The sequence below is a fragment of the Microplitis demolitor genome, chromosome 6 (genome assembly GCF_026212275.2).
Source record: "Microplitis demolitor isolate Queensland-Clemson2020A chromosome 6, iyMicDemo2.1a, whole genome shotgun sequence".
NCBI lineage: Eukaryota > Metazoa > Arthropoda > Insecta > Hymenoptera > Braconidae > Microplitis > Microplitis demolitor.
In genome coordinates this window covers 4,535,672-4,558,455 of record NC_068550.1, presented here as the reverse complement: position 1 = coordinate 4,558,455, position 22,784 = coordinate 4,535,672, and the positions used below count along the sequence as shown (strand labels likewise).

General features: G+C 26.6%; 1 protein-coding gene across 2 annotated transcripts in view; it reads left to right on the top strand.

Moving 5' to 3' along the window:
- Positions 1 to 1,989: 1,989 nt before the first annotated feature.
- LOC103573863 (transcription factor SUM-1) overlaps positions 1,990 to 22,784 on the top strand; it is a 50,202-nt gene continuing 29,407 nt past the window's right edge. For both annotated transcript variants that reach the window (XM_014442130.1, XM_014442127.2), the window contains exons 1-5: positions 1,990 to 2,181; positions 2,264 to 2,717; positions 4,712 to 4,988; positions 7,726 to 7,899; positions 21,076 to 21,154. In XM_014442130.1, the coding sequence (XP_014297616.1) occupies positions 2,476 to 2,717; positions 4,712 to 4,988; positions 7,726 to 7,899; positions 21,076 to 21,154 (772 nt within the window). In that variant the 5' untranslated portion in view covers positions 1,990 to 2,181; positions 2,264 to 2,475. The remainder of the gene's footprint in view (positions 2,182 to 2,263; positions 2,718 to 4,711; positions 4,989 to 7,725; positions 7,900 to 21,075; positions 21,155 to 22,784) is intronic.

Genomic DNA, 22,784 nt, shown 5'->3' with positions numbered 1-22,784 from the left:
AACTATAATTTGCATGGAAAGATGGTAAAATTTAATTAGCCCGGAAAAAATGATCAACTTTAAATTATCAGTAATTTTTTTTTAAACTACAGTATTTTATTAAAAACTGGAAAAGTTGACGCTGGGGTCAATCAGGTCACGATTGTAAGAAAAAAAAATTTTTCATTAAAAATTTTAAATTCACTGTGCTGACTAACTTGCCCCACCCCTTCTACAAATCTATTCTATATGTATTAAGGAGGCTCATTTTGCCTCACATTTGGATTTTTTTGTATGATCCTGAAGTTAGCAGACAATCAACAATTTTTGAATTTTTTTTTAACAAATCAATTACAAAAAAAAAATGTGCGCATATAGAAAATTAAAAAACTACAGGTGCAATTTTTAAAAATATATTTTTTTTATAATTTAGCGTTTAAAAAAAAATCTAAAAATTATTAGATGTCGGCTAACTTTAGTCTCACATTTTTTTTAGTAGGTCAAATCGATACTGAATAATTTTATGTCGACTTGAAAAAATTCAAAACCAATAAAAAAACTCACAGTAGGGAAATTTTTTTAGAGGGCTCATTTTGCCTCCCTCCCCATACTCCTATTAAACAATTTTTTTTTGTTAATTGAATGATTCATAAAAGAATAATTAAATAATACTCAGTTCATGAAAAATTAACTCATGTAATTTCTACAAAATTTTCTAAAAATACTTTATTGATGAATGAAAAAAAAAGATCACAACACAATATTAGACAGGAAAGTAGGATGAGTTGTTAATAACTGTTCCGCAGTGTTATATTCCGTCCGTTCAGGAAATAAATCAGGATATCTATATAGATAAAAATCTAAAAAATAAATAAAGTAATAAATTTATTGACAGAACAATTAAACTTGTCAAATGAAAAATTAGACATATAAATTAAACGTGATTGGCGTGTGACGATAACTAGCAATGTACAACCTCAAGCTCGGTTTTCCGTGTCTGGTCTTCTGGATTATTGCCAAGATAATTTTAGATTTTATTCGACGCTCAATAGACCATTCTAATTCTCCGAATCTGCCATGCACACCTTCCCAATTGACGTTGTACTACACGTTTTTAAGCATTTGCACGACAGACGTCAAGACCAAACGAACATGCGGATAAACAAAAATCTCAGATCTCTATAATGACTACCGCATTATTATTATTATTATTATTAAATTTAGCTGCCCAACTAAATTTGTGTTTATCAATACACTTTTTTTTATTGACACCTTTATCTATTTCTTTTTTTATTAAAAAAAAAAAGCAAAGTATCAGAAAAATTTAAAGAGAAGAAACTGGAGCAAAAAGAGATTTCTTTGAGACGAAAAACATTTTTTTTTGCTTAATAATACTTAGTTTCATTTCATAGAAATAGATGGGGCAAGTTGATCAGCCCAAAAATTTAAAATCTTCACTCAAATTTTTTTTTTTTGTTTGTTACTTAAATTTTTAAAATAACAGAAAAAAATTAAATCAGATAAAATGGACAGCTAGTGAATTTTTTTAGTGGCCCGTTTTAACGAAATACAAATGACAAATTGCAAAAATAAAAAATAATTGCCAGGTGTCTCGTATAAAAAAGGAATTTATTTAAAGGATAATTATAATAACTTATATAAATAATTAAAATGAATGTATTTGTTGGAATTGTTTGGTCCATTCAGTATATTAAGTGAGGCGAGAAAGTCTCGAGGGTGAATCAGTGACTGAGAGAATGATGCAAAGTTATCATACGCACTATTCAAAATCTAGCTATACAAATATCTAAAAGACTTGAAACATGAATATACATAAATATATATACATATATATATATATTAGTTTTAATTAATGATTAAGACCCAGCCCATGTAGGAAATTCAGCCAAACTAATGCATCTATGACAAGGTAGTAGGCGGGGCCTGCGGTGGGTCTAAGTTAATTTTCAGTTTTCAATTGGCCGGGAATTTTAAAAATAGTCGGGACTGGGCTGTGACTGTGACACATGTAACACGTAAATATCCACACTTATGTATGTCCCCTTCTCCCCCGTTGGGAATATATCCAGGGTGCCAAAAGATACATACACTCTGGATTCAGCGATGAGGAGAGAGAAAAAAGATCCAAGATCTGAGATCAGAGATGAGAGCAACACTTAAGACTAAGAAGAAACTCTCAAAGTAAGACCATGTGCCACAGACGGGGACATTACTCGAACTCGTGTCGGATGCTATAAGCTTTAACTTTTCACTCTCATTTCAGACTTTGAGCTTTTCGGACGGTGTAAAACAAACGATATTAAGTTTCCCAAGTGTCCAAAAATTTTTCAATCGATTGTTTTATTCATTATTATTTTTTTTTTTTATGTGAACTGTGTTGTTATGAATTAATCAGTGCAGTGTCCGTGAATTATTATTATTTTTTTTAGTGTAAAAAAAAAAAAAATTTCTTTCCATCGAATTTATACCCGTGAAATGATGACCCTGATGACAGACGTAGGAGGTTACTCGTATGAAAGTCGAGCCTCTTATGACGGCTATCACTCACATCATCGTCACCGGCATTTTTATAACAACCCAGACAATGAATATATACAAAGTTATGTTGCCGTAAGGGATGATGATCGTAATAATCATCATACAAGAACAAGAAGTGCTGATAGTTCAACTTCCCCAGAAAGTATTACTGGCCACTATCGTCACGATAATTTAATCAGGTCTTGTACTTTTTTTTATTATAGTATACTGCATAGTTAACTTTAAATTTTATTACTTCATTATAAATTTATATTTTATAATGTAATATAAGAGTGAAAGCTATGAAAAGATTTGACAATTGAAATGAGATAATAAAAATGGTAATTTTTTCTTATCTATGCGATAAAAAATTTTTTTATTTGTAAATGTCAAAATGTATTTTACAAATTAACTGAATATTTTAATATTCATAATTTTATTGAATAATTATATATATTATTTTAATTATTATGAAAAAAAAAGTAATAGTATAATTTATTTGATTGAGATTTTTTTTGCGCGATACGATTTATTTATTTAGTTTTTTTTTTTTTTTTTTATTTTAATGTAGTGTAGGATAATAAGAAGAGAATATCGAGAGGTATTTTTCTTGGCTGCAGAATAGTCTAGTTGACACATTTATCGGTACAGTAACGAAAGTAGGATCGAAAGTGTATCACGATGTAAAAGTGTATAAGGATGAAGTTGATCTCTGACGTGTCAAGAGACTGACGATTGCTTTATTGCCCTTTAAACTGTTTTCACTTTATACATATATAATGCATATACTCTTTAAACATAATATATATCATTACTCTACTTATCGTATTAAAATATTGCTATAGAGTAAATTATGATGATAATAATAATATTTTAGAAGTACTTGTGGGAATAACCAATGAAAAAGCTATAAATATAGAAATGTATGATAAATATGTGTAGTATCATATTTTGGTGAAATTTTCAAAGACAGGACACTAATTTAGAAGGAACGCAGTATTCGAAGTGTAGAGAATTTTATTAGATTTTGAAATTATAATGAATTAAGGGAGTAATATAAAGTATTCAGGGTAAGATGGAGCCTAAAAATTTTAATATAATAAAATAAAAAAAAAGCGATTTCATTTTTCTGTGAAAAAAAAATTTTTTATTAAATTTATTGATAAATTTTTATAGATTTATCGAATATAAGTGAAATAAAAATATGCGCAGTAATTAAAACTAGAAAAAAAAATTTGGGCTTGTCCCTCTTACCCCGAAATTAAAGAATTTTTTAAATTAAATTTATGGTAAAACGATGACAGAATCGCAACATGAAAAATATATAACACGTATATAAATAGTATATCTTACCGAAAATGACTCGTAATATTGACAAGTAATGTTCTCATTAGCAAATCTCTTAACTCTGAATTTTTGAAAAAAAAAAAATTTCTCAGCATAATGAATTAAAAACATAATTTTCCTCAAGACAAAAAATTTATGTTTTCAACCCATAAAAAAATTTATAGGAGCGAGTAAAAATTTTTTGAACTGAGAAATTATTTTTTTTTGTTTAAGCTTGATATGCATTTATGTATAATTTTCAAATTATAAAAATTTCTGCACAAAAATTGCCTATTTCTAACACAAAAAATTTTCAGAAGACCGATACGTAAAAAATGATTGCAAAAAAATATGTTTATGTATACATTAATAGAGGAAATTTTATCCTGGACAAGAATATCGATGCACGTTTAAATTTATTTATTTTTGTTTTTTAAACAAAAGCTTTCTGCTTCTCTCCTGTAATATTAAAAAAAAATTATTGAGTTCAATGGCTAATAATTGAGGGTTGATATAATAAATCATATAAATTTTATTTCAGGCTTCTAGTGTAAAATATTATTACGAAAAAGAGAAATTATCGATATTAAATTATATGATATATATATATATATACTGTATGCAATATAATATAACAAGATGGGAAATGAATAATAGAACGTGCGCGGCAAAGTCATAGATATGATGTTACACGTGGTCGTATAGAGAGAATTATAATTATCATACATACATATGTGTATATATTACGTTCTTAAAATGTATACCGCTTTTTCATACGGGAAATGTCGTCAAATAGTTTTAAAAGCAATTAATTTAATTAACTAATGATTTAAATTTTAATAAGATGTTATGGTAATTTTGCTTTCAGATCCCAATTTCGTTACATACCAGACTCAGACGATGCCTCGTCAGTGGTGTCAGCCGACGCGTCAGCAGATCCAGAATCAGCTTCGGCAGATGGCGATGAAACTAATGAAAGTGAGCAGGGAATTGAACATGTCCCACATCCCCATGTATTAGACGCGACTTCACCTCACGGGGCACGAAGATGTCTTCTGTGGGCGTGTAAGGCTTGTAAAAAAAAAACTGTGACCGTTGACAGGAGGAAAGCTGCTACATTACGTGAAAGAAGGCGCTTGAGAAAGGTTAGTTTTATCAAATATTCACATTTTTTTTATGTTCATTTACAGAACACGATTTATATAAAAATCTCTTTGAAGTTTTGCAGGAATTAATTAAAATTTAAAATCGACGTCTTTACTTTGCATAAAACTATAAAATATTTTTTTTTTTTTTTCGTAACATTTTAAATTTTAAATAAAATAATTTATGAATTCTATTGATATCAGTAATAATTTAATTATCATATAAAAAATTTTCTCTTATGAGCAAGTCGAACTTCTTAAAAATTTTTTTAGATTTTGACGGGAAAAAATTTAAATTAAGATTATAGTGTTTTATGAGCGTCGAAAAAAATCCACTGTTTCAGTGTAGGCCAAGATATTGAAAGCGTTTAGTAGCCGCGAGAGGAAAGTTTAGTGTTCGAGTCCGGAACTTGACGCTATAAAATGGCTATAAGCGGATATGAAGTAAAATGGATTAGGCAAAAAGTGAACAATTGTAACAGTACCCATACAGAACAATATACTACTGTAGGCATAATAAATATTTATTTCGTATACTTCTACTCTGTAAAAAATCGAGAGTGAATTCGGAGTGATTACGGATTTCATTTAAATCCGAATTCACTCTGTCGGAGTTTTGGAGTTTGAAAAAAAAATCACGTGGCTTACGAAGTAAATAGAGAGTTTGTCTCTTCAGCGAAGTAAATAAATATTTTAATATTTAATAAAATTATATAAAAAGTTTTAAGTAATTGTGTTAGTCATAAATAGCAGAAATTCTTATCAAAAAATTCGAATACTTCGTAAATATTTAAAAATTTTAATTATTTATTCCCTTTATTAATTGAAGATAAAAATAATTAACGTATTAAATTTAATATATTTTTAGAAACTGTATTTTGTATTAAAATAAACTTATAAAATGTAAATTATTTCTTAAGTATTTGGTTAATTAATACAAAAGTTGTCTTGTAATTTAAAAGAAGTTATTAATAGAATAACTCAACTTACAACATGCGCACGAGGTTCATTACCATGTATAACGATTTACGATACAATAAACCTTTGAAAAGTATCGTAAGATTTTAACATTTAAGTACTCATTGAAACAACTTGCAACCTGCACAAGACTCTAATTGTAAGGAATATCAACTTTCAATGAAACTAGTATGATCACAAATTTATCAATACAAATCTATACAATTCCTCTTTATTTCTCTGCGCCATAGATACCACAGTACATTTTTTATTTAAAATCGCATATATATTATTATTAAAAAAAAAAAAAATAAAAATTAGAATTATTTATCTCATTGTTTTAAATCTAAATTTTAAAAACATCAGATTTACTTTGATCTCATTAATTATAAATTATACTCTGGGATATCTGAGAATTCGTAAAAATTTTTTAAATCATTTATCACACGATTTTTCAAAAGTATATTGCACACATAAATAGAAAAGTAGGACATTTTAACACCAGTAAAATATGAAAATGAATAATGAACACAGAAGTTCAATTATAAAATAAATATAATTAGTGATAATGTAAGTAAAGCGTGTCAGATTGAAATAGTCATTGTTTGTGATTAAAAGTAATTTTGGAGAGACGCTCAGTTAAATTAAAGTTTGACTAAAGTAGACAGAAAATACCGATAAAATTTAGTTGCATGCCGTTCCACATCCCTTATCGTTTCATCAAACTCGATAATTAGATAGCATCAGAGTCAGAGCACAAGTTTGAAGGTTCTTCAGCTTGTTGCAAGTATACTGCCATCATCTGAAAATTGAATCTTGTTGAGTTTAATTGCTGATGGTATTTACCGAAAATTTAACATTGCTTACTCAAATATCAACTTGTATTATTTACAAACATTTATATCTTTATCTATAATTCCCGAAATCATGTTTAAAGTAGTCAAGGTAACTTTCGGTGACATCACAAATTATTTTATTTTTGGTTTTTAATTTACATCATCAAGTTTTTTCCCTAACTAAACTATCGTATACACATATCTAGTATGTTAAACTCCATGTTAAAAAAATTGTTAAAAAAAAATTAAAAAAGTGTTGACTATTCTAAACTTAAAAACGTGACACAACAACGAACTTTTTTTAAGCTTTTGAAACTCCAAGAGAAAAATTAATAAATATTCTCATATTAAGATATGTTAAAACGGACAACGTTTAGAAATAGTTCAAAATCAGTTTTTTCTGCATATTTTGCTCTGAAAAATGTTAATTCGTAGTATTAAGTCAATCATTTTCTTCTATGTATTTTTAGAAGTTTGAAAATGGTTTAAAAAAAAATTCGTCATGTCAGGTTTTGAAGTTTAGAATAGTCAACATTTTTTATCCTTTTTTCAACAATTTTTTCTTACTAGATATTAGATAAAACTTTTGTATCAGTAAGTGATATTTATTTAGTGTCAATCCATTTAAATCTAGCTCTAATACAAAATTTTTATAAAATCGTATTACTTGACTACGAATTTTCTCCGCGTATGTAGAAATTTTTATCAAAACTTGAATTGATTTAAAAATCAGAAGAACGAATTTAAATTTGATTTAATAAAAAATTTAAATTGAATCCATTTTAAATGGTTTAAAAATTCACTTGCGCTCAATTCGATAGTAAAGAGAGAATCTCATTGTCTTTTTAAAGGCGGGAGATACGAAATAGTCTGAATAGAGCGAAAGTCACTCAGATAGAAGTTTGTTTAAATTAAAAAAAAAAAAAATGATTTTATTTTTTCAGGTAAATGAAGCCTTTGAAGTGCTAAAGAGACGTACCAGTAATAATCCAAATCAACGATTACCCAAAGTTGAGATATTAAGAAATGCGATCGAGTATATCGAAAGCCTCGAAGCACTTTTACAAGGAAACCGGGCATCGGGAAACTCAGCAGACCATGTCGCTGCGGATAATACGGTGAGCAAACTCATTATTGAACTTGTTCGTTCCAGCACAGCTTAATTCAACTTTTATTATGCTTAACTCGGGCTTTAAAAAATATAATAAAATAAAATGAAAAATCACCATCTCTACGCCCTTTTATTTTTTTCTTAAATATAAACTTGAGGAAAAAGTGAAGACCCAACTATGCGACGGAAAAGTAAATATATATAAAGGTTTTTTTAAAGTATTGGATACGGGTTCAGAACAAAAAAAAAAAAAAAATAAAATGAAAATTTAATTAAAAAACGTGAAAAAAAATAATAATACACTCCTTCTGTTATATTTAATAGCTAAATACTAAAAACGGGATTGCATTCACTCTTTAACGGGCTTCCGCAGTCGAATTATGACTCGATTATCTCACTATTATATAATAATAAACCAGAAATTCTCAATTGTATGACTAGGCGGACTTTAGGGAAATGATATCGTTGTATAGATATTTATTTAAATTGTTATAGTCTGCTATTGAATTTTATCAAAAGCGTTTAATTTGATATTTATGAATTACATTTCCAATAAAAGTTGACTGATGGAATTTACTTACAATTTTTAAAATACTACAATATTAATAATTCACATATGCTATTTAAAATTTTAATTTTTAAATTTCGGATCGAGTATTTGAATTTTAATAAAATCATTCGGAAATTCATGAATAGTTGTTTTCGATTAATTCGAAATTTGAATTGAATTTCAATACTATTTCCGAATTCCTAAGAAAATTTTAAATTATTAATTCAAAAAAAAAATCCTGTGGATTTTTAATTTTCATTTTTTCCATTTAATTTATGAGAAATTCGATAATTATGCACAAGTAGGGTCCTAACTATAGACGTATGAAAATAATATTCCAATCGATATATCACAACTTTTTTTTTATTCTCCAGCGGATGGGTGAAAAAAAAATTTTTCATAATTTTAAAGCAATAAATCATTGAGTTAGTGAACTGCAAAATGTCTGATAAAAAAATATCCGGATATTATAAATTTCATCGGCATGAAAGACTGAATTTAAATCATTTTCATTATTTTTTCACATCACGGTAGATAAATTGCTAGAGATAAGTAGAATTTTCTTATATTATTGCTTATAAAAAATATTATACTCAAGATAATAGCGAATAATTTTTTTTATTTTACTCTGCTCTTCTGCGGATTCATAAAAATTATTCTGATGGTCTTGAAGTGATGAATCATCGAATTATTGGATTTTGAATTATCTAAAAAATTACCGTAATATATAATATCAAAAATTATATTATTTTTTTTTGAAATTATCCTCAAAAAAAAAAATTTATTTCAGTAAAATTTTAAATTGTCATCACAAACGCGCGTTAAAAATAAAATCATAATTTTAAGGGCAAGTTTCTCAACCTAAGATTAATTTATTGTTGTTAGTATGAAATATATATGACATATATATACATAGATTATAATAGATGTTGACCTCAGAGAACTAAATCCCGCAATGAAAAAATTGTCCGAAATTTGTAAATTTACTTGAAGTTCTAATTAAAAAATCTCATTTAGTTGAAAGATCTAGCGTTTACTATGTCTGTCACGGTTTATCTCGCGAAATCCAAATGAAATTAAACCTTTTATTCTCTTCGTATTCAGTGACAACTTCTTTAAATTAAATGAAATTTATATATTTAATTAAATAAATTAAACTGTTCTCTGAACATTTACTTTACCAGTTAACGTACTTTGATTGACATTCTGTGACTAGTTTTTAATCGAGAATAAGACGAAAATAGTCAAAAACTCCAGGATTTTGTCAAGTCTATTTAATTTATCAATGATCATTTAGTTCTAATTATTAAAATATCAGTTTTTGACAAAAATTAAACTCTAAAATTACTTTGATATAAATATTGAGTATATATATCAAACATAGTATTTATTTATATTCGGTCAGTGCTCAGTTGAATTTAATTTTCTTCTGACATTTATTAATATATATTAAACCAATATTTATATATAATAAATATATGTTTATTAAATATTTGTTAATCTAAAGTTGCTGAAAATTTTTAATGCAAATATTCAAGTCGTCAAAATTTACATAAAACGTAATTACATATTTGTAGCTCATAAATTTTCTCAGTATAAATAACTCAGAGATTTTATTCTGTTTACGAAGATATTAACTGACGATTAATAAGTTTTATTTTATTTTCTTTTTAAAAAAAAATATTGAAATAAAATTGAATCAATTTTCTAAATAGAATTTTTTCGTCTTATTTTATCAGTTTGTCACACAATTTAATCGTAAAAATTCGGGGTAAAATGGGACACCATAAAATTTGTAAATGTCTGGGGAAAATGGGACACGATCTTGTAGAAAAGAAATTTTTTTGTTTTTCTAAAAATTTTACTTATGAGATCTACAGGAAAATCGGGCAACTGGTCACCTTAAGTCATGAGCTCACTACAAAATTTTGACAATTTTTTTTTTTTACTTAAAATTTTGACTACACGGATCATAGTGGCCTATTTGCGCCATAGTCTAGGCCCCGCAAATAAAATTTTTGAATATAAAATAATTTTTTTGCCTGCAAAATTATGTTTCATTTTGTCTCAGATTCTCTTATGTTATCACCCAAAGTTGAACCTCCATTTTGATATTTTTTTATTGTTAAAAATTTATTAAAAATTACACGTATAAATTAAACCTTTAAAAATCTCAGTATATTAATAAAGTAAATTCATTTATATTGATGATTTATATGAAAATTTAGCTTATATTAAATCTTTATTAATCGCAGAAATTATCTATTAAAAGAATAACTCGACCTGATTTTACAAAATTTATGATTATGACAAAAAATAAATACATATATTTTTATAAACTGATATAAAATATGTACAAATATATATCATGGGTTTTATTTATAAAAAAAAATTAATACCGGACTCAGTAACGGATAAGCGTCAAGTCTCGAGTGTACTGGATATATAATATAATAATAGTGATCTATAAACACCTGAACAAATGTTAAAAGAGTTGAGTTACATCTAAAGTTAAGTAAAATAGTGAGACAAGATAAATTTGTTCATTTGTCGGTTTCCGACAATCTAACACGCATGACAGGTTCATGTAAACAAAATACCACTTGCTGAATTCTCGAGTTTAAAATGTGTAATACTTACCGTCGACCGTAGGGATTAGTTGAGTCTTGGTGGCAAATGAATATCCGTGACGATAATAAACAGAACCAAGTGTTGTGAAGATGTTTAAGAAACTTAAGAGAGTAAAAAAAGTACAGTAATAAAGATATATTTTATGTATATATAAATATGTCTAAATAACTATTTTAATTTATATATTTTTTTACTTCTTCATTTTTTTTTTGTCTTTTTTTATGGCCATCGTATTGACCCCCACGATGTTTACGCCTCGAGGGGTATTTTCCTAGTGACTTTTTTTTTAAAATTGATCCATATGTCGAACACGTGCATCACATACCAGACTTTCACTTACAAGAATTTCATCCCCTACTGATTGAGATTTTCAAAGTATTTTTCTCCCATTGTCCATTTTTCATCATTTAATTTGTTTTCAATTCATTATGAAAAATAAAATTCAAAATTGACTTTTTCAATCTCAGAATATTTTCAAATAATTTAAATTTTAATTAAAAAAAAAAAACATAATAATTTGCTGCAATAAATTTGCAAAGTGAAAGCAGGAAGTAAATGCAGACTTGAAATTTTTTTTTTTTATTTATTTGCTCCTGAGTTTATTGATAAATTTTTTTAGTAAAGGAACAAAAGAAACAGAATCGAGATTTTCGAGTAATTAATATAGACACTGACATTTAAACTTTTTTACAACGTTACGTTATTGAAACGGAGGGGTGGGGGTATTTTTAACTGATCATTAAAATAAATCTTTAATTTAATAAAATTAACGTCCTTACAGTTCGGAATATCGGCTCATAAAAACTTAACTTATTTCGAAAGCAGTAATTTCTTTTAACGGAGTAAATTCAGAGCGTAAAATTCACTCCCCCTTTTTTTGAAAGTAGTACAATAAACTCGTATTCAATTTAAATCTAAGAAAATTTATTCTAAAGAAAAAAAGTCAATTATCTAGAGTCAATAGTTCAAAAGTTAGTGACGTTAAACGTAAAGAACTTTCAATAAAACACTTGAACTCAAACTTTGGAGCCATTGATTAAAAAAAACTACTCAAAAATAAACTTTGCAAGCAAGTTGATCTATCCAAGTAAAATCTTAAAATAAAATGAATTTTTTGTAAATATCAATAGTAAATTAATTTAAATATTACACCAATAATTTAAATTCAAAAACATGTCACAGTAAACTTTTAAAATAATTTTTTATTACATTAAAGCAAAATTAAACATACGCGACAATGTATCCTTTGATCTTTCGAGTATAAAAAAAACATCAGTAATATAAAATGTACAATTTAGAGTCTCAAGTACCTACGAAGCATCAAGTCAACAAAATACGATAAATAATCTAAATATTTTAACATAAAGCTTCCACGGTTTTCTTTTATATTTTCTTCTTTACCGTGATTTCGCTTTGGGCGGGCGACGGACATCAGCATAACATTCTTCCTGTGGGATTACACAATGAAATATATTTCCTTCTTCATATTCTTCTCTTGTTTTATCTTCAATGCATTGCATTAAAATACACTTATCTTCTTTACTTCTACATATATACATATATCAGGCTGTCTAACTTATACTTTTACTCTCATATATATCCGCTAAATATAACTGCGATGCCAAAGATCTAACCAGAACAATAAATTACAATGCGACTGCGCGCAGAAAAATTCTTCTAATTTGTGTCGTCATGGCCCCATGACTTCGTGGGAAAAAAGTTTTCCCTTTGAAAATTAATAACAAAAATAACTTTATTTTTTCGGGTATTGTTTTATGGTAGAATAAAAATAAGTAAATTTAGAAACGACTGGGGCATAAAGTAGTTCCTAAATTTATTATTTTTTTTTTGAAAAATTTTATTTCAAGTTTCAGAGCAACATGCAGTACCGGTCAGTGCATTGAAAAAAATATCTTCTTGATATTTCAAGATAATTTTTTTTCTCGGCCTAAGAAAATTTTTGTTTTTAATTCATAATGAAAGAAATTTCTTAGAAGTAAAAATTTTTCGCACCAAGAAATCCTTTTTTTCTGTGTACGGAAAACTCGGGCAAAAATAATTCAGATCTCAAAACTCCTGAAATTTTGTTTAAAATCAAAATTTTGAATTCTTACAATTCAATAATTTGGAAAAATGTTAATTTTGTTGTATTGATATATTTTCTAGTTACTTTGAGTTTATTATTGATTTTAGAGTAAAATAAAATATCTCGGGTTAAATAGAGACATCTAGAATTTTGTTAAAAAAAAATTACAAAATTTCAGATGTTTCTCCGTGTCCCAGAAACATTTTTAAATCGCAATTTTTATAAAATAATAAATTTGTTCGTAATTCGTAATCATTTTTTCCAAAGGTTATAACCCACAGAAAATTTTACACGAGTCTGAAACTGACTTATAATATTTTAATACATTCTGGAAACTAAGTAAAATATCTAACTTTAACTTAAAAAAAATTTTACTTTGAAAATTGTGTTGTGACCTTTTGGAATATTGGTGACGTATAAAAACGAATTGTATTCACTGAAAAAGCTTTAAGAATTACTTGTTGGTTAACACCTTATATTCTGTCGTACTCTGATCTCTCTCTTTCTATGAACAAGATTGAAAGTGTCAATTGAGTTGTTGACGTTTTAAGTTGAAAAATATTTGTTGTTAAGCTGAAAAATACACACAATGTTAAGTAAGAGAAATCTTTTTTTGCTGTGAGTTAAGAAATAAATTCGAGAGAGTAAGAAATATAAATTTTTATATGTTCAAGTTGTGTATCTTAGTTATTTTGCTCCTTGTTGAATTCAGACATTTCTCTGGCTATATATCACTTTTGTCGAGCTCAAAAGAGTGTCGAGTATTCCCCAAGTATCCCTAGAGTCACAGAGTAACGACCAAGACCAAGAGCAAGACCAAGATGACGACAAAAACTAGCAGTAAACTAAAGTCCACGTGGTATCTGCAAATGAAAACATTGTGTTTATTTAAAGTCAGTATCTCACTTGCGGTATCGTTAAGTCTGGGAAAGCTTTACGATAAAAGCTTAAGAGAGTGACTTTCTTGAGTTAACTTATAGAAATTACTGAAAATAATTTAAAACACGAGGGCGAAAGAGAAAGAGAGAGAGAGGAAGAAAGGACGGAAGAAAGAAAGGAAAAAAAAAAGATTTTTAGGATTCCTCGTAGTTGATCTTGTGTGTCAGTCGCGTGCCATGACACGCCTTAACTTCAAATGGTCTATTAAATATATATTTTAAAGTAAATAACAAAATAGTACAAGTTAAGTAGTATTGAATTGTATAAAGAAAAAAAAAAAAAAACGTTCCTAAAGAAACAGATCATCTCGTTTCAAGAGAACGTCTGAAGAATTCTTTATCACATTTACTGAGGATAACAGAGAAGGTAATTCGGAACTTTATCACGTGCTACATTTCTTCACGTTAACGAAAAAGACTCCTTTAACTTTTATATCTATATACAGTTTTTTTATTTTTATTTTAGTAACCTCTTTTTCTCGAGGACCATATAGTTTCTGGAGCATAATGCTGATATATTTTACGCTCAACACACGAAATAGGTGTCAACTAACAGCAATCTCGTGGTCACTATGGAATTACTTGTGAAATTGACAGAGTAGTTGAGAAAATTCGATTTTTCTTTAGAAAATTATGTCTTTTATTTTTTATTCAATTTTTTTTTTATTTTATTTACTGTTTTTGGATATAAATTTTTTTTACACTTTTTGAATTTTAAAATAAATTATAATTAAAAGCAGGGTTTCAAATTTTTAATGAGGAAATAATGCATTATTATTATTTTTTATCCAGAGAAAAATGGGCTTAAGAAATGTATGAATTTTTATTATGCTATCGACCAAACTTGAAACAGGAAGCTGAGTCGCTAAAAAATTATGCTGCACTACAAAAAATATTATACACCTAAAACGTACTAATAAAAGTTATTTGTCTAAATTAGGAATTATAGTAGAGAATAAAAAATTTTTAGAGGCTAACAATAATAATGACAGTGCAGCATAATAATTTTTTGACAACTCAACTTCCTCTTTCAAGTTTCGTCGACAGTATAATACAAATTCATTCATTTTTTGTCTCGATTTATCTCCGTGTATGAAGGAATTATGAAAATTGAAAATCAATGACTATTATAAATGATAATTTATCAAAAAAAGCAATAGGTTATTTCAAAATTTGATTGAAGGAATGTTGGAAGTTAAAAAAAAATGTTAAAAAATTTAAATTATTCTTTTAACGAGTTTTCATAAAATACTTTTTTTTATTTTTCAACCCCGAGGACTGGGTTTATTGCGCAAGTAAAGGTATGCGTAGAACCACACAAAAAGTTTCTGGAACGGAACAAAATAAATATATAAATTGGGTCAAACGCGCTGCGAAATTTTTTTTATTGAAAACCCAAAGTGTAAAGCTTAAGATATTAATGGCGTAATTTAATTGACGTGAATTAAAATACTTTATAAGTTAATTATTTCTCCCCAAGTCATAAATTTAGCAAAAATTTTTAATTCATAGCATAGTCGTTACCATTTTAATATACTTTTCTTTTGAAGTTTACTTTCTTTTTTTTTTACTAAACAAAAAAAATTTTTTATAGAGTAGGAAAATCTGGAGTCCGGTAAATTACCTACATCTGCAAAAATTACTTTTCGTGAATACGAAAAATTTGGTGGTAATTTTCATAAAATTGCGTGAAATATCTTTATCAAGTTAATGAAACTCAAGCTTAAAATTATTAGAAGATAGTAAATATTTAAACTATCCAATTATTAATCAAAATGAGAATATAAAATTCCCTTTATGTACTGTACTGGATGTTGCGTAAATTAAACTCTATTTTAACGTGAATTCTGCTGCTCGGAGCAGAATTAACTCAAATAACTCAATTATTCTATCTGAACTTGGTAGACTTTAAAGGAGTACAGTTATTTTTTTTTTATCGGTTTTCTTTCGTTTAAAGTATATTAAATTATAAAATTAATTGATGTTTTAATTAAGAAAAAAAAATTGTGTGTGTAAATAATTGACAGAAAAAATAGTCTTTGTTGGTTCATAAAGTAGCGCAAGGTGGTAAATAAGATAAATTATTTTTTGAATGTAGGGGAGGGTCGAGCGAAATGGGGGCGCTGGAGTAATAAAACACTTTTTTTTAACTTATATATATGAATATATATATATACCAAATCTTTTATTTTTCGCTTATAAAAAATTGTTTTTTCGATTTTCAAGTAAAAGTTTTGAAAAATACAGTCGCATGTATTTCAATTTGCTTGAAATTTTAGAATAAATTTTAATTTGAAAATTTTACCTCAAAGTGAGACTAAAATTGTTACCCAGAAATAGTAATTTAAATTAAACTCCACTTGGTTTCGAAATTCCTTTTAAAAGTAAAATTTGAATTTTTTACAGTGTGCCAATTTTAACTTATTTTGATTTTATCTACATAAATTTTATTTTTCCATTATTCAGATCTAAGTAAAATACGACAGTTTTATTAAAAATTTATTTTAGTCGGAAATAAAAATTAGTACAAAAAATTTACGTATAAACAAGTTCAGAAACTCTAAATAAAAATATAAATATTTAATTGTATCAAATATCCCTTTAGAAATCCAAAAGATTTAATTTCATTACTCACTTATTATTTTGCTCTGTAATAATTTATTTAAAATTTTAATTAACATAAATTATGATTATTTTTTTTAACTTAATTATTTTTTGTTGGCCATATAAATCGGGGACTTTATAATCTACATTTTTTTTTGTCATTACTCATAGGACATAAAATATTTTTCTAACATCTTATGTTAGTAATTTTAAATATCCCCAACTAATTTAATTAATCATGCAATTAAAAAAAAAAAAAAAAAAGGATTAAAACTGAAAAATATTCTAAAAATTAAATCCTCTAAAAAAGTAGTCCAGTAATAAAAAAAAAAAAAAACTAAAAAATCTCATAAACTCACATTAGCATTAAATATCTAATAAAATTATTTAAACCTAAAAAAAAAGGTCAATGATCTACTGATTTATGATACACTTTACTAACTGAAGACAATTAAAATTAACTTATTTCATCACAATAATTTATAACACGACATAAAACAAAAATATCTTTCGCCCACCATAAAAATATTTTTTTTTTCGTATCACTTTATCTCTTCTTTATTTATTTTATTCTATAAATATTAATCACACTGATCCTAAAGAAAAAAAAATGATCGTCAAGATCTTTGAGCAAAAAAATGAAAAAAAAAAAAAAAAAAAACTATCATCACTGAAAATGCCTCGAACGATCATCAGCGTCGGAAATAATTTTCGTTCAACAGCCATTACATTTGGACGATGAGTACAAGTGAAGATATAATTTATATTGAGTGGGACATTAAATGGGGTCGACACATTATCCTTCGAGGTTTATGATGTTTACCGGACGTAAGACATGAAAATAAAAAAAAAAATCACTCGACAATCCGTCGCCTCTTTAATGCACATCGATTATAATACTCTTTAATAAATTAAAATTCCCGCTTTGATTTTTTTTTTCACATTTTTCACGGGTAGAAAAAAAACATTCTCTGTACTAATAATAGCCTACAAAATTAATGACGAAAATATTTAACGATATGAACAAGTAAATTATTGCTGTTTATCATGTGAGTGTAGTGTAGATTGATTTGTTAATGTTGTTGACAATATGTTGCGTTAGTATAAGAGGTGGTTATTAATTTATGAATTTTATTGCATTGATGCTTAAGTATATTTTACACTTACTAACCGCGGCTAAATAGAGTGTCTAACGGATATATTTTAGATAAAATTTAAATATATTACTAAAGTTAATGTCACAGACTAGAATAAATTTTCCATAATTGTCTCTGGGGTATATGGAGATACTTATGCACACATTGCAGTAGTCTCTAGTCGTTATACGACATTATAGTAATAGTCTGAAGATATGAGTGCGAGTGCGCATAGTATGCTATAACAGTAGTGTGTCCGTTGGAATTTCAAACTCCAAGGAATCTCAGCAACTAAACTCAACTTTACTTTTCATTAGATATTTCTCTGTCTGTTGATATATATGTATATATGTACTTAGGTAAATTAATGTCTTTAAATGTTAAGATAACCGAGGTAGATAGTTTAGGAAATTATTTGTCAGATGACTGACTTTAAATTGCTTTTATTATTAATTTATAAATCTCGGTTAGTTCTACTTTGTAATTAATCGTAGTTTTATTTATATAACGAGCCGCGGGAGGGGGGCTAAACGAGGTCACTAAATTTTTTATCAAAAATTCCGAGCGACAAAATTGTTTTTTTTTAATTGTGTAGTCAACGCAAACAGAGTGATTGGGCTATGAAAAAATTTTTGAAATTGCAATCGGTCATACAAATTTTTAATTAAATTTTAATAATTAAGACAAAATTTACATCAATAAAATTTTGTTTTTTTTAGTATATAATTTTGTGTCTATAATTTTTATTATGGAAAAAGTGAATTTAATTTCGAAAAAAAATTTGAAAAGTTTAATTTTTTTAGATGACTTATTTTACCCCCAAAAAAATTACTTTTATGGCTGGGTCACGTTATCATCGAATATTTGGTTAGTGATTGAAATTCATCAAAAATTTTTGGAAATAATTAATTTCATTAGAATTTTTTAAGCGGGCCCATTTTACCCCGAATTTAATATTTTATTTTTTAAAAGCTGGGTTACATGGAATTCTTATTTTGAGACTAAAAAAAAAATAGAACTAGTGAAAAATAACTGACATATTGACATTTCTTCTTAGAAAGTCCTTCCCCCTCCCCCTATTTATAGAATGTAGGATAGCGCAAAAAATAGGTGAGAGTAGTTATCCATTTTTTATTTTTTATTCTTGTGGGCGGGATGTTTTTCTACGGATAACAATTTATTGTGAGTGGATTGAAAAAGATTAAAATAGTAAATTGACAAAATAGCTGATTGCAATTGGATGTATATTGAATCCATCGTGTGTTTTAATCGTGTAAATCGGGTCTATTTGGTTTGACATCTACCAGTTTTCGTTGTGTTATAACTGAACATATCTGACGGGGATGAACGTTCAGTATATGACTAAAGAGAAATAGATTGAGAGAGAGAAATATAAACCGAGAAATTGCAATTCCGGAATAATCAGACCGTAGTAAATTACTCGATAGAAACCAGGGGCTCTGGATTAGTTCAATTCAACTATACTGCTTCTCTTGTGCTTTTCCATTCGATCTATGTTAAGTATTCTGTCGATGTCACCTCACATTTATTGTTATTCTCGTTTACCGATGCGTTCCATGTGTGTAATAAATGTTATTATTTTTTTTTCATTTAATCAATTCAATTTTACGAGGGATTTTTTCAAATTTATTTAAGGTTTTTTTTTTAATGATCAACTTTTTATGTTCGTCTATAAAAATTAATGGAAATTACATTACTTCTAAATCGTAAAATAATAGTACTGATGCATAAACATACTTATTTTTAATAAAGTAAATGAAATTAAAAATTTTACTGACCCGATTAATTTGCATACTTTAATAGATAATTATTTTTTAGTATCTTTGACACTATTAGAAATTTTTATTATAATTTTACATCTAGTCATTAATTAATTTTTTTTTATTTGTAATAAAAGACAGAAAATATAAATAGTATTTTTTAAAAATTAAAGTACAGTGGGGTTTTTACTTTAATAATTTATATTTGAAGAGGATGAGACAAATCTTTAATTTTCCAAAAAAAATTAGGGTTAACCCGTCAAAAGTTGAAATAAATTTTTGAAATTAAATAAGAGACGATTGTTGAAAAAAAAAATTAAAAATTTTACTACAAAGTTTGGAACAGAAAATTGTTATTGTCCGAATTTCTTTATTAGTAAATTAAAATTTTTGAAAATATTTCAAAACTGAATAAGAAAAAATTTGAGATCTGAAATTTATATCTCAAAGTAGAATTAAATTTTTTTTTCCTGTATATTATTAGATACAATCAATATATATACATATATATTTACCTATTAATACTATTTTCATAAAATTCGTAGTTAAATAATATAAAACATAAATTATATATATATATATATATATATATATATATATATATATATATATATATATATATATATATATATACTCTAATGTAAATTCTAAAGCTGATTTAATGCTAAAAAATTTGAATTTCTTTGACGTTCCGCCTAAAACAGAATCCATTTTAATTCTATAATATTGTATATGAAAAAAAGTAGTATGAAATCAGAGCTGGCTTTGGAATTTTGAGCTTAAGAAGTATGTAATCTTAAATGCACATTTTTTAAATTCACTACCTTATTGCTCTTTTTATCTTTTTATTAAGCTTATAAGACTTTCATAAGTTTCCTCTATCGATTTATCCCTAAATAATTTCCTTTAAATTCCGCACAGCACTTTTTTTATCTTAGTAATAATAATAATAATTCCCAGATATATTAAATTTATTTTTCTACTGAAAATTTAAATTTATAAGGATGTAAAAAATTAATTACCATGAAAACAAAGACTTTGTAGAAGCACTTAAAATTATTCCATCTGTATGAAAAAAATATTTTCATTTAAAAGCGTCGGAAGTTTTATATCCGTACATTAACTCATATATTTTTAACCTCGTTTTTTAGTTTCTAAAAAATTGCATGGATAAATTTTTATTAATTTTATTTTTATAACTCTCGTTACAATATGAAAAAATTTTTTTAGCGAAATAAAAGATTCATAAAATAACTTCTCGTTTCTCATAAATAATCAATTTTTACAATATATAGATATATAGAAGACCAGGGCAAAATGAGACTGATAATAGGGTAAGATAATCAGCCCCAACATCGACCAAATTAAAAATTTTCAATTAAAAAAAATTTGTCGCCTTTTTTTATCTGAATTATTTGATTGAAAGCTTGAAAAAAATGACTTTTTTTATTTTTCAGAACGCCGATTCAACGCAGTATGTAACAGACCGCCTTCGACAATTCTCAGACCCATTAGCGAGGTTTCAACCCATCAACGGTAAGTAAAACAAAATATATGTATACATAATTAAGTTTGCCCTGCATAATTAAAAAAAAAAAACAATAGCAACAATTTATGAAATAATAATGACGTAAAAGTACATGATAATTTTCTTGAAACCTCGACGGAAAACAAAAAAAAATGCAAAAGATAAAAGTTTATTTTCTTAAGAAAACGACAGAGAAAAAGCTTTTACCTTAACTCTCACGTTCCATGTCCGTTATCGCTTCTTGACGAATATTGATGATGCGACTTGTCCATTTCTCATTTTAGATTTTTTTTTACTCCTTATGTTTCCTAACACAGCTCTGCTGCTGAAAATTTACTAACTTTTTATTTTCTTTATCTCATTTTTCATTTAGCGTTTTTATTTATTATTATTATTATTTTTTTTTTTTCGGTTATCTTCTACCCTTACTTTCATCACTATTTCAAACGATCTCTTTTCAACTCACAGATAATTACTTTGAAATGATATTTTTTGGTGGTCCTGAATTTGCCATTTTTAACGAGCCCTTCAGAATGACACCAAACCCACATATTTATTTTCTTTTACTTTTTCTATTATTTTTTGTTACATTCAAGAAGAAGACTGAAAAAAAAAAAAAATAATAATGGAACAAAAAAAAAGTACTTAGTTTTCTATCTCTTTTACAACGGGTTTTAATGAGCTGCAATTAATCAAATAATCCCTCGGGTGTTAGACCGAAATCCACTGGAGACATTCTTGAGATTTTAATTAGTCTCTATTCTAATCCTTAAATGCTATTATATATAAAACCACGAAAATTGAAATCCCTTAATTCAATATCTGTAAGCTGAAAACTATTTCTCTTGCTTTTATTGATTCTCAAGTTAATTAAGTCGCGACTGTAAAAGCATACTTTTGAATTATTTATTTTACCGACGGCCCTTTCATCAAGTTTTATAGGAAAATAACTTAGCATTTTGTCAAGATAAAAGTATAGATGTTTTTTTTTCTTAAACTTAACTTATTTGAAATAACAGTTTATTTTAAATTAAAAAGTACTTAAGCATTGCGATAATAAATTATTTTATCGTAAACAATTTTCAATTGAAATAAATTATTTAATTATCATCGACTAGATTTAATTTAAAACAAATTCAACTTTGTCTTACAAAAGTTTTAATTTTAATTATTTCTTTTTTTTTTTCGTCTCAATACGAAAATTTGAAGTTTCACCCAATTATTTTTATGTCAATAATTATTTGTTATGCAACAGCATGCTATATAGAAAATTTTAATTGGGAATTAAACAATTTAACTAGAACAGGGGGGAGGGAGGGGGGTAAGCTCTCGAAGAAAAAATTTCCCATTGACTTTTTTTCAGTTTTTACTTCTTTTTTAACGATAAATAATTGGCATTAATATGACTGTCAGTATAAAAAAAAATCAAACGCGGGGTAAAATGACCCAGTAAAAAAAAAATAAAATTAAATATAAGTGTCAAATATTACTTTGCTATGTATCCTACTTACTAAGTAATTCAAAAAAATTTTTGATGTCAAAATTCGAAAATTCGAAATTTTGAGTAATAAAAAGTTTCTTGTACCGTTGATTTGCTTAAATTTCTAGGGAGACCTTTATGCCCTGTTTAAATTTAAT